Genomic DNA, 17,283 nt, shown 5'->3' with positions numbered 1-17,283 from the left:
ACTTCATCTTTTGCCAATCTTTTCCTCTCTACGATCCACACTCATACCAATCGAACAGGAAGTGCTTTTGAGAACGATGCTATTGAAACAACAAAACCTAGAAGATGCTATGTAGTAAGTGTGAAAATGCTGAGACTAATGCTGGGAAACCGGGAATCTATACTATTGTCTTCTCGGTCGAAGTCGTGGGAGCAGGCACCATCTTTTTGCTGTGAGCATCGTCGGGCTTTTCGTCGGCGACCTCGCCATCGTCAACCTGCTGCTCCTCGTCGAGCAGCTTCGAGGAATCCACTTCGACGTGTCGGAAGTAGACGCGCTTGCCCCACTTGTACGCCTCGATGCCGCCGACAAACAGGCCGGTGGCGATGAAGATGATCCCCCACTCCCAGCTGATGCCGCTGTGCAGGAAGACGATGTCGTTCAGCCCGGGGATGTAGAGGATGGGGAAGACCGAGAAGAACCCAAATACGATGCAGATGAACAAAAACTTGTTCTTGCCCCACGTGTCCTTAAACCACTGGTTGTACCACTGGCCGTCGGTGCGCATGTTGAAGAAGCTGCGACGCGTGTCGACCACCTCCCATGCCAGCAGCAGCGAGAACCACGTCATCACCGCGAACGTAGATGCACGCGCACGGAACACCAAGTCGCAGGAGCTGCTGTGTTCCGAGTTGCAGTTGATGCCCAGCTCGCCATTGCCCCAACCGAACTCGACCAGCGTGAAGGTCGCCAAGCACAGAACCGCCATCCAGAGACCGTAGACGACGAGATCGACGAGCATCTCCGGGCTGAAGATACCCCACTTGTTGGAACGAGGCTTTCTCTTCATCACGTCCATCGATGCCTTTTCCATGCCAAGTCCCATGGCGGGGAAACCAGAGGTGACCATGATGATGTACAAGATCTCGACGGGTGAGAGCGGGAACACCGAGAGTCCAGTCTCGTCCTTGAATGCCAATCCGATAAGCAGCACCGACGCTTGTGCCACATTTTGCGCCAGCAAATGGCAGACGAACTTGGAAATGTTGTCAGCCATGCGTCGGCCTTCCTCGATAGCGTTGCCGATGGATGCGAAGTTGTCGTCGACCAGCACAATGTCCGAAGCGTCCTTGGCCACGTCCGAGCCGTTCATGCCCATGGCAATACCCACATCGGACATCTTGAGCGAAGGCGAGTCGTTGACACCGTCACCGGTCATGGCGCAGAACTTGCCTCGTCGGTGCAGCGCCTCAATCATTCGTACCTTGGTCTGGGGTGCACATCGGGCAATGACAAGTGGTAGTTGAGGAAGTGCGTCGATCTCAGCTTCAGACAGCTTGTCGAATTGGGAGGCCGTCATGACCATGCTCTCCAGCTCGGCTTTTGAGTACTTGGTGGTGTTACGAGGAACGATGCCGACGTCGAGAGCGATGGCCTTGGCGGTGCCGGGGTGGTCACCGGTAAGCATGCGAACAGTGATGCCTGCCTCCTTGCACTTGCGCACCGCACCGGCCGTTTCGGGACGAGGAGGGTCGTAAAGACCTACCAATCCAAGGAAGGTCATGTTGGCCTCGACATCCGAACGCTCGAGTTCTTCCTCGAGCTCCTTTTCAGCATCCGAAAGCTTGCGGTGAGCAAGGGCGAGAACACGCAGGCCCTGGCTAGCAAGTGCCTCCATGTTTTCCAGCACCTGCTTCTCGAAGTCCGCGTCAAAGTCGACCTTGCCCTCGGCGGTCTGTGCCGAAGTGCACGACTCCAAGACACGTTCGACGGCGCCCTTCATCATGGCGTAGCTCTCGTGGGTCTGGTTGTTGACGTACGTAACGGCCATGCGCTTAACCGAGCTGTCGAAGGGGTATTCAGCGATCTGCGTCCACTTGGCGGCCGTGCGGTCCTTTTCGGTGACTTCTTTGTCGGCATCGGAGCCCTTGGTGAGCTTCAGTCGGCCCCAAGCAAAACGAGTGACAAAGGTTTGAATGGCGCACTCGGTTGGGTCGCCGTGTGCGGTCCAAGCGTGCGTCTCCTTGTCCTTGAAAACAGTGGCAAGATTGCAGAGCGATGCAACGTTCATAAAGTCCTCGAAGCGTTCGTTGCCCTTGACCTTGTCCGACTTGCCCGAGCGGGCCACCACCTCGCCTTCACCGTCGCTAGATCCTCGCCCAGCCTTGGCGTCGCGTGGCTCGACGTCGTCGACCGAAACTTCTCCAAGCGTAGGGTTGAAAGGCTCGTTGGTCTCCGAGACACTGTACGTGCCCGAAGCAGGAACCCAAGCTTTGCGGACGACCATCTTGCCCTGAGTGAGCGTGCCGGTCTTGTCGGAGCAAATGTCGTTGATCGAGCCGAGAGCCTCGAGCGATTCGAGTTTGCGGACGATGACGTTCTTCTTGACCATGGCTTTGCTTCCCATGGCCATGGTGATGGTGAGAACGGCGGTGAGCGAGGCGGGAATCATCGAGACACCCGTAGCTACGGCGTAGATGATGACCTCATTGTCCGACCAGTTGTTGGACAGGAAGACAATGATGGCAAAGAGCACGGCGACAAAGAAGAGAGCCACGGCGAGCTGCGAAAGGCGGCGCTGGAGCGGGGTGCCCTTGTTGGTGCCGAGGAAGTTGTTGAGCTTGTCCCAGACAGTGAGCGCACCAGCTTGGACGTAGCGGTGAGGGAGGGCCTTGCCGTATGCGTTGCGCTTGACGTCTCGGATCTTTTGAGCCTTTGCGGCGCCACGCAGGGCGTCGGCAATCTTTCCGATCTCGGTGCTCATACCAGTGCCGACTACGACACCGGTGGCGCGACCCTTGGAAACGGTGGAAGAGGTGAAGGCCATGTTGAGGCGGTCACCCACACCGACGTCTTCGCTCGCAGAGTAGATTTGAGTGTGATCCTTAGCCACGGGAAGCGATTCTCCCGTGAGTAGAGCCTCGTCCGTCTCGAAGTTCATCGAGTCGATCAGACGGCAATCGGCGGGGACCGTGTCGCCCGTGGTGAGCTCGATAATGTCGCCGGGAACCACTTCGTTGGCCGAGATGGTCTCACCGTCACCGTTTCGAATGACGCGAGCGGTGGGGGACGCGAGGTTGCGGAGGGCGTTCATGGTCTTTTCGGCTGAAAGCTCTTGGAAGAAACCGACGATGATGTTGATGGCTACGACGCCAGCGAGCACACCACCTTCGATCCAAGAGCCAATGCCGAGAGAGACACCCATGGCAAGGATTAGAACCTGAATGTGTGAGGAAGTACATAATTAAGAGGGATACAAGTCAGCAACGATGTGATGCGTGAGCGCGAAGAAGGGAAACAAGCGTGCGAGTTGGAACTTACCAAAGTCATTGCGTTCGCAATCTGATGGAGCATGATCTTCCAGATGCTGATCTCGTCGCCGCCTTCAAGTTGGTTCTGGCCGTACTCTTGACGTCGCGACTCGATATCATTCTTGTTGAGACCGTGTTCAGCATCTTCGACACCGAGAGCACGCATGACACTCGTGTAGTGGTGTTGCCATGCTCCGCTGAGTGCCTCGTCGATGGAAATATCAGGACCCTGAACGGTGTCGCTGCGTGGGAACCTGTCTTCCTGTTTGGCTACCATCTTGCTGCTGGGGATGGCATGTAATGATGCACCTTGTTAGTGGATTGTTGAAAGCGAGCGTCGTCGCCTATCGCAGACAGGTAGGTCGACGAGAAGAAAAGTTAGGAGTGAAGGGTTTGCTGGGATGAGCAAGTGTGACTCGTTCGGAGGAGCAGGATGGGTGAATGAGTGTGCGAAGGAGAGGAGGGAGGGGTCAGCGTAGAGTTGTACAAGTGCTTGTGAGTGATGGGGATTGGTGGGAAAGAAGGAGGATGAAGAAGCCGCCGGAGGGTTCAGGTTATATAGCTTTTACTCGAGGATGGCTACAGAGCGAAGAAGATACGAGACACTGGAATGAGCCGAAGGATGAAAGAGCCAAGACCGATGGTAGCCGGTGTCAGATACGACGATCAAGGCACCTCTACAGTGTCGTCGTCGGCAACTCAGCCCTGATGGCGAGCAAGCAAGGATTGATAAGGGAGTGTGTGTCATTGTGCTGCGTGCGAAGATTCAAACCTGACGTGATGCGGAGCGAGCAAGGTTGCCACGAGCGCAAATGAGAATGCCAAGACTGCGGCGTGCGGCGATGCGGCATGGTCGACAGTGACCCACTCGAGGGGGAGGGGAGCAGGCAAGCATGGTATAGGCGGGAGAGCAGAGAGCGCAGTAAGCGCTTGCCATCGAACCACACAGGAGGCGGGCAGGAAGCTGAGGAAGCCGAGCGTTTCCGCAACTGGACTGGACCCTCTCCTGCCGGAATTGTTACGATGGAAGCGGAGTGTTGAGTGCGTTTGTGCGTCATCGCTGTCAAAGAGGAGCCGACTGATAGAAGCAGGCAGTTTCTTGCATCCACCAGGAGCCAAGACTTGATTCAGGGACCATGCATGAGACTGCGGTGAATGCCGGCAGCCTGGATGGGGGATGGTAACCCAAGCGGAGTCTCTTCACGCACTAAACTGTGACGTCTCTCTGGACCGCAGTTGCGGAGGAGTTGGTCGTTGGCCAAGACACGGTGGATGGTTCGAAACTCTGAGTTGCGAAACGCTTGTCAACAGTCACAGCTGTTGTGCTGCTGCTGGACAGGCTGATTGATGGCCCAAATGCCAAGATGGCTTGCCAAGAGGTAGCAACTCTTGCTCTCATCCAGTGCCCAAGGCGAGTTTCACGAACCGACGCAAAGCTGACGTCGCTCTTGGCATGTGGAGAGCGAAAAAGCGAGAAATAGGCTATAAGACTGCTCAAGTGCCGCCGTTTCCCCACCTTCCGCAACGCTTGTTCGGAGATTAAGTTTTAGCGTCAATCTTTTTTCCAATTTCTCAGGATTTAGTTGAAACTTCGGCATCGCTGGTGGCCACCGACTCGATCCATTTTAGACCACAGATACAATGGTTTCAATGGAATGACGATATTGCAGTGGTGTCGATCCTCTTCACGCATCGAGGTAGACAGAAGAAAGTCCATCGCTGATGGCATCTTGGACGGAGCGGATCGGCAACTGCGTAGCAAAGATGGTGTAGTTGCAAGAAGAGGCGGAAGTAACAGGTAAATGCCAAGAACAACGACTTTCCGGCACGTGGCACAGCCGAATTGGTTTCCGTCCATGCATTTCGGTCGGTCAACGCTGTGCCGTTCGTCGTAACGCCGGAGGCTGATAGCCGATACGGACACGCCTCCTCGTCGTCGTACCTGTGTCAGCGCCAACGACCGAGTGTCAACGAGAAGGCAGCTTATCACACGACGCCACCGGCGAGTTCTTGGCGCGGAAACCTGGCCGCCTTTTGCGGGTTGAGTGCCTTCATCTCTGGTTAGTTGACAGCCAGCTATTCCGGCGCTGTCCGATCCGACAAACAGCCGGCGCTGAGCACGTCGGTCATATCTGTCAAAGCCGGCAATACAGATCAAAGCGATCAATGACTGCCATATTCAGTGTCTGTATCACAAGACATTGAGAAGCCAGTGAGGAAAAAAATAAACAAGGTCAGCTACTTGTCACGATCAAGGATTGGCGGTATTTCGACTGCCGTGAATCCTCAGCATTTCATCCGTCTCCATAGAGGTGAAGGCAATTGGTTGTAGAATCGGAACGGATGGTGTGATGCCGCAACGCTCGCGGCCGTCGGCAAGCCACGAGCCCCAAAAGCGAAGGCCGACAACAACTTACGCAAAGAAACAGTCGTCGCCAAATTGGCATTCTTCACCCCTAGAGATGGAAGGACATTTTCGCAGCTTGAGACCCGACCTGAGACGCTGCTTCAAGCCTTCTGAGATGGGCTCGTGCGAGAATTCACAAGCATTTCCAAGCGTGCAACCGTCTCTGGCCAGATGATGAAACGTGCAAGGTCTCGCGGATGCTGTCGCCCTTGACAGGGCGTCCGTGGCGCCAAATGCCTCTTGGTTCTGGACATCCACGAGAAAGGCAATCGGGGAGAGTGGCGGACGGGACCAAGCGCACGCGTGCAAGTGTGTTATGAAGGACCAAGCCGAGCAGACAAGCGAGAATGGCAGCGCATCAGCCGAGGCCATGTGGCAGCACGTCAGTGAGACAGGGAAGAAAGATCAAGGCACCAGCTGTCAGTCAACTCCGAGCAAAGAACCAACAGGGGTCTAGACCCAGAATCTTGGCAGGAACCAAAGCAAGACGGGGTATGGCGTCGGGATCTGCTGGTGTGTTAACTTACGTATTTGTCCATGCCCTGCAGAGCCGCTTGGTTGCTCTTGAAGAGGTAATCCAGATCGATTGCGCGATGCACGTATTGTCTGTATGCATTTGATTCGACGGCGTAACCAGGCACTCGGACCAGATGGACCTTGCTGTCAAGCAGGCCCAATTCCTGGATCGCATTGAGCTCCTCTTTGTATCCGAAATCGTCCAAGCCGCCCAGGTAGGCACGGAAGCAGCGCTGGTCCTTGAGTGCATCGGCTAGAGCCGCTTTGACGCGCAGATCGGCTGCTTGATCGCCACGTCCGACGTTGACCACGTAGTTCTGCAGATTGGCGTCCGTCAGGCCCTGCAAAAAGTCGAAGAACAGCTGCCTACCAACCACGCGTCTGCTGTTGAGGACGGTTGACAGTGGTGTTAACGCGCAGAATATACGTAAACGAAGATCGAGCTTCTGCGGAATCAGCTGGTGCTTTTTGGCAATGCGTTGACGAAGTTCGTTGTAGACAAACATGCCTCCATCGTAGCCTTGGTTCATGTGACGCGGATCGAAGAGCAAGTTGTCGCCGTCCAAGATGACCACGATGTAGGGTTGGGCCCCTTGTGCAAGCGAGGCCCGAAGGAACGATCCGCGCTCTGGACCATCCTGCATGAGCGCGTAATCTTTGCTTGGATCCCAGGCGGTAGGCGATTGATACAATCCGATGTATTTGTCCATCTCAGCGCTTTGTAGCTCGGCCAGCGTTGGTCGTGTAAACTTGCGTGGTGATGAAGCATCTGCTGCTGTGTCCACAGCGATGCTCTGTTTTCGCCCCGGCTTCTGTGAAGATGGAGAATGCTTCAGGCTCTTCTGATCCTCATCGCTCTGTGGAAGGCGATCGTGCACCAAAGTGATAGACTCGGCGGAACGTGAGCTCCGATTGCCCTGATTCGTCTTCGATCGAGAGAAGTAACTACGTAGGATGTCTTGCGCTGAGGCAAGCCCGTCCTGATTCTTTGCTTCGTCTTTCGCTTTCTGAGTTGACTCAATACTGTTTGACTCGTCAACTCCTATCGGCGGTGCTGAAGGCTTGAAACTCTTGCATGGAACTGTCGCAGAGCTCACAGCCTTTTCTTTGCCCTTGAACGATATGTGCGTTGCTCTCTCTTCCTCGTTGGGGGAGCCACGTAACGCGCTTGTACTTGATTCTGGATTAGAAGGTAGGCTAGGGTTTGAGCCGCTTGCATGTCGAGAGGCGAGACTGAGGTCATCGCCCATCCGGCGTCTTGATGGCAGTTTAGCGTGCGAGACCGTGGAAGCCGCTCGAGGCGTTTGTTGTCGTAGAGACGAGGCTCCACAGATCGTGACGGAGCTACCAGAGGCTCGGCAGCTCGAGGTCCACGCCCGTGCTGCCCACATAGGTAGAGAAGATTCGCTGTGACAGGAATGATGTTGCGATGACAGCGAGCGACAAGAGAGGAACAGAACAAGCCAAAGGATTTTTTCCTTTCATGGTCCCCTTTCTTCTCGACAAGTGGAGGAAAACCCAGCCGAGATCCGAGCTTGGCCATCTGACCACCAAACGGCTTGGTTGGACCCTGGAAAGCTCAGCCGTGCATCAACTGCATAACTTTCCACCGCTACCATCCCGTTACCTTGCCTGGATAGTAACCCGTTCGCTACTCCATCTGGACATGCAAGAGTCATAGAGGCCAACTCCTTCCGCTGCATCATAATGGACAAGGGAAAAGCGCGACAGCTGGACAGCGACCAACGGAATGGCGTGCCACCACCACGCGACCGGCTAGAAGACTCGCCGCTCTCCTACAACCAGCTCGTCTCCGGTCTCATTGATTTTCTCGAGGTCGCCTTCCATACCATCCTGTGCATGCGCTCCGTATACCCCTACGATGTGTTTGCTCGACGCAAAAAATACAGCCATCCGTGCTACCAGTCTCGCCATCCGGGACTGAACGAGTACATCTCACGAGTGCTGACGGCGCTTCGCAGCGAGATCGAAAAGAGCACCGTCAGCAAAGTGATCCTTGTCATCCGGCCCAACGTTGTCGCTGATCCGAATCATCGGGGCTTGGGGAGCGGAACGTCGCCGGGGCTTAGCTCGAGCAATGGGAGTAGTGGAGCAAATCCTGCAGACGCGTACGAACGCTTCGTGTTCAGCCTAGACTACATCCTGCCGTCTTCGTTGATCGATCCACGCAATAGGGATCTGGCGATATCCAGCAACGTCACCAACAGCGAGCTCGAGCTAATCTTCAGAGGATTCATGCAGAAGCTCATGGTCGTCGATGGCGTTCTGTACGACATGCCTGCAGCAGCAGGAACAAATGGTAGTAGCAACGATGACTCTGCATTGGCTCCGGAGCTCACTTTTGCAGTGGTTCTAGAGATGGCAGACGAGGAAACCTCACCATCAGGCAAAGATCGGAATGAGGCAAGCACTGGCGACTGGATTCCAGCCGATGGCGAAAACCTCGGACGCACACATCGTACTCAACCTTCTTCGCCCGGCAACGAAAACACCAGCTCTGTCGCTGCACCCAAAATACGACCGATAAAAACCCTCGACTCGGGCGTGATCAACCTCATGCTGTATGTCGAAGAAGACATCTACGCCAAATCAGGTCATCATCATCCGACTCACCACCCGTCCTCAAAACGAACCGCGGCGAAGCCTACGTCTGCACAGACAACCCGTTCGACGCACGGAGTCGAAGACGAACTGCTGCTGACCAAAGCTACGCAGATGGACGTCACTTCGGGCGTCACCACCGCAGCTCGAGGCAATGCGAGGGAGATCAAGAACCGAGCGCGTCGGTTGGACATAGAGCGCGATCTGGACCAGCCAGCGCTCGCCGAGGCCGACGCGGAAGCCGACATTGCGCAGTCCAAGACCAAGCGCAAACGCGCACGCATGGTGCTGGGCGAGACACGAGCTGCCGAATCCGCATCTGAATCGTCGTCTTCTGCTCCCAGCTCGCCGAGTGGTAGCAGTCAGAGTATCAGAGATGATTTTGGTGGTCCGCTCAGCGGCGGGTTTTGATATGCTTTATTGTTCGTGCTTTTGTCTACAGAAATACACTGCGTGCTCAAGTGTTGTCGGAGGGTCGATGGCGAGGACTGATAAGAAGCTCGTTGACGCGAAGCAAGAATGCCCGACTGGGTGCGGCACGCGGGTCGGCACTGACGAGCCACTGCAGCCTGCGCTTGGTCGTATCTTTGCTGATCTGTGCTTTCTGGTCGGCGTGCAACTGCTCATCGAGGATGAGGATGCGTTGGTCGGTGAAGCAGGACGCCAAGATGGCGACGACCAGGCTGCCGGAAAGATCTTTGCCATCTTGACAGCAGACCAGGACTTTCCTCCTGCTTGTTAACGAAGGGGGTATTGAGGCTAGAGTCTTGTGCGCGCGCTCGATGGCTGGTGGAAAGACGGTGCGGATCGCAGAAAGACCTTTCTTGTTGGGTGACAAGTGTAGTGTCATCAACTTGGAGGTAGGTTTGCTGTCCGAAGAAAGGCGCAGAGAGGAAAGCGATTCCGTCAAGTCTGTGGAAGCACCAGTTGCAGGAGAAGATAAGCCGGTGAAATGGATGATGAGATCGTACTCCTCATCGTTCTGGCTCGAAAACGCATGGTCTGCTGCACGAGAGCCGATGAAAACTCCAGTTACCCCTACTTCAGTGTCGGAGCCGCCGGCGTTCGTAGAGGCAATATGTCCACCCTCAGCAGCGTCTTGAGCGGAGTCAAGCTGTCTCAGAGGAGTGAACCAATGTCCATTCTTTCCAGCATCCGAAGCGGCCTCCTGCGAGACTATCGAATCGACCAGCGCTTCCAGCTGATCTTTGTCGCTCGCGAGAAGCTTGTGGTGGTGCTTCCAAAACACATCTGGGGTTAAGCCACGTGCCCAGTTCTCGTGGTCATCCCCGGCGCCTTGTACGTAAATGTAGTCCGCAGTTGATTGCTTTGTGTCAACTGAGACGTTGTTACCAAGACCCTCCGAGTCAGAGACGAACCTTGATGCCGAGACCAGGAGAATTGGCGTGAAAGGATTCTGACCCGACCCTAGTGAATCCGCTTCCAATGTGTCGAGATGAGTCTGCGGTGTTACGAAGACCGGCTTGAGCGGTTTCTCCAGCTTGGGTACTTCGAGGTCCGAGTCCAGCAGGGAGTTCACAAAGCCTTCAATCCTCGACTCTATCTGATCGTGCTCCGTGGGCGGGATCATCCAGCGTGGTGTCTCGAGTGCAAATCCGTCACTCTCCTCTGGACAACTGTACTTCCTCCTCGAGGCTTCATTGAGCACAGCACACCAGACGGGTATTGTCTTGCTCAAAGCGTCCGGCATGCTCTTTCCCCGCCGAGTCGAATCAACCACAATGGCTCCACTCGCTTCAACGATCGATGGCACGAGGTGCAGGTTGGAGCGCTTCAAGCTGAAACTCCATTGGTGCGTATGTCCGTCTGTCGATTTGAAGTACGACACCGCCGAGGTGATGGTCGGAAGAGTGTACCATGCGCCGCATCTGAGGTTGGATGTGAGCAGGAGCGAGGGGAAGAGCGAGTGTATGCGATGGATGAAGGTCGAGTCGTGAGAGATCGAGTGTAGCTTGTTGTAGATGTGACGTGATTCACGCTTGATGTGGTCGCTGTGGGACCAGTCCTGTCGAGGAGAGGAGGAGATCGGGATGGAAGAGCCCTCCAGAAGCTCGTTAAGGGTCATGCTGGCATGCTTGTGGCAATCTGTTGACGGAGGTGAGGAACGTCAAAGTCAGGAAGAGGTAGTAGTTCCAAGCAATCCGTGAAGAAGCTTGGAATGGAAACGAGAAAAGAGAAAAAGTTCCAAAGACCCTTGAATTTACTTACGCATTCGCGCTTCCTCACAGGGGGCAGCATGAACGATTTGCTCCCTGCGACAAGAGCGCACGACAGCGCGGAGAGCCTTTGCAACAGACTGCAAAGCGCAGGGTTGCGGCCCAGGTCAGGCTTTAACGAGTAAGTATGCCCGCAAACGACAAGCTTTTTCCCCTTGTCCCGCGACTGTCCATTAGAGCTGCTCATGCATGTGCTGGGAAAGGTTGATAACAGACGTTCATACCAAGAACAACAGGAAAGAAGACAGTGTTCTCCGTTGATTTATAGTGTGTACATGGTCTGTCTAGAGCTTAGCAGAGTCTTTGAACTCTCCAATGTGGTATTCGGCGGCAACCTTTTCGAGAATCTTCTCGCTGTGGTAAGTCCAGAAGGCCTCGGTGGCATCCTTGCCGCAGTTCTTGAGCAGGATCTTCTTTCCGCCCGGGTGCTGTTGTGGCGGTCATCGATGGCAGGCAGCGTCAACAGCAAGCACAGAACAAGTCCGAGATGGGTACGCGAGAGAGACATGTCAGTTGATTGGTCAATTGCGTGATAGACAGACAGAGCGCAAAGGCGAGTCTACACTTACGTCGTCAAGGAAGCCGGTGACATCGTAGACCTTGCCTTCGACAACGGTCCAAGCCGAGTCCTCTGCAGAGGCGAAATCACGAAGGCCGCAACGAATGAAAGCAAGGAGTGCCGAGCATTTGGAAGAGTAGAAGTTAGCTTACAGTCTATTGATTGCCCACAGAAACTGTCTCGAAAACGTACCGGACTTGTGGTTCTTGAGCTCGTTCAGATCGACCTGCTTCGACATGGTGTGTATAAAATTGCGATGGAGGGAGGTCGTTCGATTGAAGGGTGAGAGGAGGATGCGAAGTGTGGTGAAGGAATCGAAGAGGATGCGGTGGCAGGAAAAGATGAATGATGATCAACTAGATCGAGGTCGTGTGTGTATGTGAGAGAGAAGGCGGCGAGTGTGGGGATCGGTGCAGCTTACCGGCTGAGCGCGCTAAACATGAGCCGCGAGCCGGAACTTGAATGTGAGTGCAGCAGTAGGGCTCTGGAGAGCATCGGATCGGACGCAACTTGGGAAAATTGGATTTCCAAACACCATTCCTACCATTGGCTCTCGAGCTCAGTCAGGCTCACAGCTTGCGTCACCACACGGGGGAAAAGGCTAAGGTGTGCCTGCCACCATCAGCCCTTTTTCGGCCGGGAGGCGTCGGCACATTTCAACTTGGCACTGCCGCCTTCACTGCCCTTCCCAAGCTCGCCGTCAAGCGTCAATGTAGGATGGTGTACAATCGGATCGCAAGCCTAAGCATCTTAGAGATAATCGAACAAAGGCACAAAGCTCAAAGAGGCACCACAACGCCCCACCTCCAGATCCACTCGCCTGCCTCTTCGACCATCTCCTCTGTCACTTCGTGCCCCACGCCTGGTCTGCGATGGATCTTCAAGCCAGGCATCTCGCCTTTCGCCCCTGTTGGTTCGCCGACAACAAGCCCGTTGAGGAAATCCTCGTTCCAGTCCCACCGCACTAGCTTGTCGTTGGCACCGCTCAGCACGCAGATCTTCTTGCCCCAGAACGGGTTTCTTCTCGAATCAAAGCTGTCGTAGGCGGTGCGTGCTGGGTCGATCTTATCGACGAGTGCTTTGAGACTCGCTGGTACGTAGGGCGGTGCGTTGGGCACGAACGAGGTTTTGGTGCGCGATGCGAGCAGACGAGAGTAGTCGGGCATGCCGATGAATGGTACACCGATCTTGATGCGCGGTTCGTCGGCGAGGACGTGCCATGTAGAGTGTCCGCCTAGTGATTTCCCCGTGATGACCCACTCGGCCACCGTTCTTTCGTCGTGTGGAAAGAGGTAGGATGCTAAAAAGTCAACCAGGAAGGAAGCATCGCGCGCATCTCCTACAATCATTCCGTACAGATCCATGGCGTGACGTGTGTTTCCCTGCTTCCATGCTTTCTGTCCTTCCGGATTTGTGGTGCGGTGGCCGTGGTTGCGAGCATCAAACGTGACAACGAGATGGTCTCGCTGGATGGAAGAGGTGGCGACTAGACCGTCATTCTGCTGGGTCTGGTAGTCGGCTTTCTCGCGCGCAATCCGGTCGTATAGCTGACGAGCGATCTTTTCTTCGTTGTCAGCGGACCCACCTCGTCCGTGCATGTGAATCACGATGCAGACCGGCGGCGGTGGAGGTGCACTTGCTCGAGACGGTACTGGCGCGAGCTCGTCCAGACCAAAAACGTTGACTGGGAGGCCGGCCACGTCGACGTTGGCCTTGGAGACATCATTGCCATACTTGAAGGGGCCTGATGCTATGGGGTTCTGGCCTTTTTCTGGTACTTCGTTGACAGGTCGAGACGAACCACGTCTGTTTACATCAGGCTGGCCGTTAGCAGGCGGTGGCACAGCAGCTGATGAAGTGGACGCTTGCGGCAGCTTGCTCTTTTTCTTGCCTAGACCCAGCACCATTCTAATAACGAGCTTTGCCCTGATCGTAGGCGACGATGATGATGGTGGTTTGTAGACGGAACTCAGTGCATCACGATGGCGAAATAAGGGCTGCGCAGTGCCAAGAATAGGGGTCCAAGTGTCAAATGGTTATGTTTTTCAAGCTCGGCCTCTTGAGGCGTGAATGTGTCTCGTGATGTCGCCGAGCTCAACGCCGAGGCGTTCCTAAGAAGAGCGATGCTTGTGTCTATTGTGTTAGGTCGATGGCAATTCCCTGTTTCGTCGTTGGATATTTCTTTCTGCAATGCACGGCAAAGCGGAGATCAACGCTGCACCATTTCCTGTAAAAAATAAATGCGGACGAAACAAAGCTCGAGTTGGACGCACGTTCCAGTTGTTTTTGAGTTTTGGTCCGGACTTGGATTTTCGAGTCGCGGTGGCTCCTTTGGTGGCTCCTTTGGCTCTTTTGGCTGGCTGGAACCACCTCGTTTCTTCGCGTCTTTGTCCCTTGAAAAGCCATCCTGGCTTTGCTTCCCTTCTCCCTCTCAATCACCATCAAAGAACACGAATCCCCTACCCATCTTCGCGGCACTCCTCAAAAAAAAGAACGATACTAAAGTCAAAGAAGATCGACATGAGCAAAGGCTCGTTGCTGCCCATCTTGGGCCTCGCCCTCGCCGGTCTTCTCGCCGGCGGTGCCACGGAATTCGTCGCGTTCCTTCTCGCCAAGGACAGCTCTCTTCGCACGTTGGCGGAGACTTGCAACCTTGCATCGCGCAAAAAGCTGCGCACCGACCTCACACACGGCGCACTGCCGTTGCTCGACAACACGCTTTGCACCACGATGGGCTTCTTCCGCCAAAGCATGCACAAGCGCCTCAACGTCGGCCTCTTTGCCATCATGGTTGCCTTCACCTTGCCTCTGTCCTACCGCCTCTCCTTCCAGGCTGTTTCTCCTAATCGCAAATCCGCTTTCAACGGAGGAATCGTCCTGGTCCTGCTCAACACGGTCGGCGCTGCATTGGGCTTGGGTCCTTGGTCGTGCATCTTTTTCGCCCTCGCGTACCTGCCGGCGGCGTACAGCTCCATGAAGGTGTCCAAAGCGTCGGTGCTTCCTGTGCCTACGCCCGCCTCCAACATCTACATTGCCAACCTGCTTCACGTCGGTATCGGCCTGATTGCAGCCATCACCGTATTCAGCGAGCCAACTGGTGCGCTTTGGAACCACGCTGCGTTGCTCGTCCAGTTTGCAGGATTGGCTTATCTTCCTATTGCATGGGTCAGCTTCCGCACGCCCAAAGTCAACGATGAAGCCACCTCGCGCAGCGTCATTCGCAGATACGATGCTGAAGGCGTCAGCTACGCCTTCGAACGAACCTGGTCGTACTACCGCAAGATGGCCGCTTTCTCCACCGTCATCTACTGGTACGGTCTCAATCGTGTGCTCCGCGGCCTCTTTTTCGAGGGAGAGTCGTTCGACGCGGTATCGTTCTTCTGGTTCGGCGACATCGCCGGTGCAGTAATCGCGACGCTCTTGCTCGTCGCGGCTGAACAGCTGACTTTCAGGAATAAAGCGGCGATCCATCCCGTCACGGGCGTGGCTAGGTCGTCGCTCGATATTGAGTGCGATAAGGCTATCGTCAAGGCTCCGGCCGGTTCGCCGTGGTTGGAGAAGACGACGGTCGGGCTGATCACGGCTGCGTTGGTGGGTGGACCTGGATTTGCGGCGAGCATGTGGTGGTGCAGCGGCGAGGAGGAGTTGGGATGGAAGGCGCGCAAGTCGTGGAGAGAGACGGTTGCCGTCGAGGGAAAGAAGGGCCAGTGAGAGTGATCGACCCAACATGTAGCTTCCAGAACCCCTTGTCGACTGCTGGTAGGCGGCGCTGCTTTGTTGTTTCTCCTGCAAATAATGTTCTCATCACGGCTGTCTTGTGCCGTGTGGTTGTCGATGCCGATGGCATTTCGGAGGAGAGCGGATGTTGAGTGCGTGTGACATGTGGAGAATATTTTGGAAGAACGTGAAACGCAATGCAGCTGTTTTTTGACAGCTCGTTACTGCAGCTCGTTGCTTCCCTTTCATCAACTCAACCCTGTCTTGAACCATCCCCTGCGCTGGCATACCAGCAATGTACGTATCAACGATCGTTGAAGAGAAAACCCGATAGCATGGCGTCTGCGCCTTCGTCATCACACGCGCCTCTCGGCCCACCCAATCCACTCGCACAACCATTTGGGACCACGCACGAACTTTGGCATCTCCTTGAAGCGCGACGGCCGGTACCTCTGAGGTTTGCGTTGCACCTCTCCCGCCGGCCCAACGCAGCGCTCTGTCCATGTCTCCAAGCGGACCTGCCTGCGGCCACTGGCTGTTTTACGGTGACACGAATCCTGGACCCTGAGCATCGAGTGCCGTACATCACCCTGTCTCCGATCCTCCACGCTGCGGGGCTGACACTCGTCCAGGGCCTGCTACGCTTCCAGCTCTCCTCGTCGTCATTCGACCTCTCCCTCGCAGGCCTGGAGCCATGGGACGATCTCTGGATCTCCTTGCCCCTTGCACGCTCCATTGCTACCGAGCTGGGGCTAGCTGCGCCACTAACGGCGATTCTGGACACGCGCAGTGCGCCCGCTTGGAGCCTGGACGAACTCGAACAGGGCATCTCACACAACTGGCGCATCCCGCAGCAGTGGGTTGATTCCGCATCCTATTCCACCGATGCGATTACCCAAGTGGCCTTTGACCGCGTGCAGCTGCTCCCACGCGGCCAGCAAATTAAGACGCTCGTGTCGAGCGAGTTGCGCAGTCGGATCGTGGACGATGCGCGGGAGAGGAGGGAGCAAGGTGGGAGATTTTGGCTGCATCAGAGGTTGGTAAGGTGGTCTGCCCAGGTGGTTGGTGTTTGGCAGGATATCCGGATGATGAGTGGGGCGTGGGAGGAAGAGGAAAGGGGAGCGAGGATGGGGCCGATGCTGGAAGACTTGCGAGATGTGGTACTGGCGCCGACATCTGCAGACGTCCTGGAGTGGCTGCAGCTCATCGCTCCTCAGGCTGACGACGCGTTTATAGCTACGGATCCGTCCAGTCCATTAGAGAGCACGCTCCTGGCTCCGCTCACCCTGGCCGAGCTGGCCGAGCAACGCAAAAGAGAGCTTACACTGGGTAGCCTGCTACTCTCAAACTCACAGGATACGGACGAGGCACTTGTGCATCTAGACTCCCTCATCCGTTCCAAACTCGCATCCTTACACCACATGAACCTTCTCTCTCTTCCCCATCTCTCATCACCTCAGGACGATCCCGCCGCGAACGTGCAGCCGCTCGATGCCTCGCATCACACACCGAGTACTTCGAGCACCGCTCCCACGGTGCAGCAAACCCAGCCCACTGCAACGGCTACAGGCAAGGGGATCGAGTTGTCGCAGCTCGAGGCCAAAGTAGACCAACTCACGGCGAAGCTGGACCGCCTGTTGGACACGCAGCTGTCGACCGGTCCGGCATTCTCACCTCACTCGGAACGGGTGCTTCTGACACGGCGAGAGTTGGGAGACACCACGCAAACACCTGCATCAACTGAGCCCTCGCCCAGAGCGGTCTGGAGCGCAGATGTGGAGCCAGTTTCGCCGTTGCGCAGCTTCGAGACGTCGCCACCGCTCTTGGTTGTGATCCTTTGTGCAATCGGCGCTTTCCTCGCAATCAGGTCTACTGTCAACTGACTTTTCTCAGCACCTTGCGTGAGAATCTTTATCGTGTTCTATTCTACATGGC

At 55.6% G+C, this 17,283-nt stretch overlaps 8 protein-coding genes across 8 annotated transcripts; 3 read left to right on the top strand and 5 right to left on the bottom strand.

Moving 5' to 3' along the window:
- Positions 1 to 157: 157 nt before the first annotated feature.
- Positions 158 to 3,567, bottom strand: EX895_003824 (uncharacterized protein; the record flags this gene model as incomplete). The annotated part of the gene is made up of 2 exons (XM_029884422.1): positions 158 to 3,199; positions 3,301 to 3,567. The coding sequence occupies 2 exons, from the start codon at positions 3,565 to 3,567 to the stop codon at positions 158 to 160; spliced, it is 3,309 nt and encodes a 1,102-aa protein (XP_029739132.1).
- Positions 3,568 to 5,469: 1,902 nt separating this feature from the next.
- EX895_003823 (uncharacterized protein) lies at positions 5,470 to 6,923 on the bottom strand (the record flags this gene model as incomplete). Its single annotated transcript, XM_029884421.1, has 3 exons — positions 5,470 to 5,476; positions 5,708 to 5,943; positions 6,225 to 6,923. 3 exons carry the CDS (start codon positions 6,921 to 6,923, stop codon positions 5,470 to 5,472), a joined length of 942 nt encoding a protein of 313 aa, XP_029739131.1.
- A 997-nt stretch (positions 6,924 to 7,920) lies between these two features.
- Positions 7,921 to 9,246, top strand: EX895_003822 (uncharacterized protein; the record flags this gene model as incomplete). Its single annotated transcript, XM_029884420.1, has 1 exon — positions 7,921 to 9,246. The coding sequence occupies one exon, from the start codon at positions 7,921 to 7,923 to the stop codon at positions 9,244 to 9,246; it is 1,326 nt and encodes a 441-aa protein (XP_029739130.1).
- Positions 9,247 to 9,292: 46 nt separating this feature from the next.
- Positions 9,293 to 11,068, bottom strand: EX895_003821 (uncharacterized protein; the record flags this gene model as incomplete). The annotated part of the gene is made up of 2 exons (XM_029884419.1): positions 9,293 to 10,941; positions 11,065 to 11,068. 2 exons carry the CDS (start codon positions 11,066 to 11,068, stop codon positions 9,293 to 9,295), a joined length of 1,653 nt encoding a protein of 550 aa, XP_029739129.1.
- A 288-nt stretch (positions 11,069 to 11,356) lies between these two features.
- EX895_003820 (uncharacterized protein) lies at positions 11,357 to 11,869 on the bottom strand (the record flags this gene model as incomplete). Its single annotated transcript, XM_029884418.1, has 3 exons — positions 11,357 to 11,500; positions 11,642 to 11,703; positions 11,824 to 11,869. The coding sequence occupies 3 exons, from the start codon at positions 11,867 to 11,869 to the stop codon at positions 11,357 to 11,359; spliced, it is 252 nt and encodes an 83-aa protein (XP_029739128.1).
- A 541-nt stretch (positions 11,870 to 12,410) lies between these two features.
- Positions 12,411 to 13,538, bottom strand: EX895_003819 (uncharacterized protein; the record flags this gene model as incomplete). Its single annotated transcript, XM_029884417.1, has 1 exon — positions 12,411 to 13,538. One exon carries the CDS (start codon positions 13,536 to 13,538, stop codon positions 12,411 to 12,413), a length of 1,128 nt encoding a protein of 375 aa, XP_029739127.1.
- Positions 13,539 to 14,151: 613 nt separating this feature from the next.
- EX895_003818 (uncharacterized protein) lies at positions 14,152 to 15,342 on the top strand (the record flags this gene model as incomplete). Its single annotated transcript, XM_029884416.1, has 1 exon — positions 14,152 to 15,342. One exon carries the CDS (start codon positions 14,152 to 14,154, stop codon positions 15,340 to 15,342), a length of 1,191 nt encoding a protein of 396 aa, XP_029739126.1.
- Positions 15,343 to 15,683: 341 nt separating this feature from the next.
- On the top strand, positions 15,684 to 17,231 carry EX895_003817 (uncharacterized protein; the record flags this gene model as incomplete). The annotated part of the gene is made up of 1 exon (XM_029884415.1): positions 15,684 to 17,231. One exon carries the CDS (start codon positions 15,684 to 15,686, stop codon positions 17,229 to 17,231), a length of 1,548 nt encoding a protein of 515 aa, XP_029739125.1.
- Between the last annotated feature and the right edge of the window lie 52 nt (positions 17,232 to 17,283).

This window comes from Sporisorium graminicola, chromosome SGRAM_22, assembly GCF_005498985.1.
Source record: "Sporisorium graminicola strain CBS 10092 chromosome SGRAM_22, whole genome shotgun sequence".
Lineage (NCBI taxonomy): Eukaryota > Fungi > Basidiomycota > Ustilaginomycetes > Ustilaginales > Ustilaginaceae > Sporisorium > Sporisorium graminicola.
Note: the sequence above shows the minus strand (reverse complement) of the source record. Positions and strands in the feature narration are given on the sequence as shown.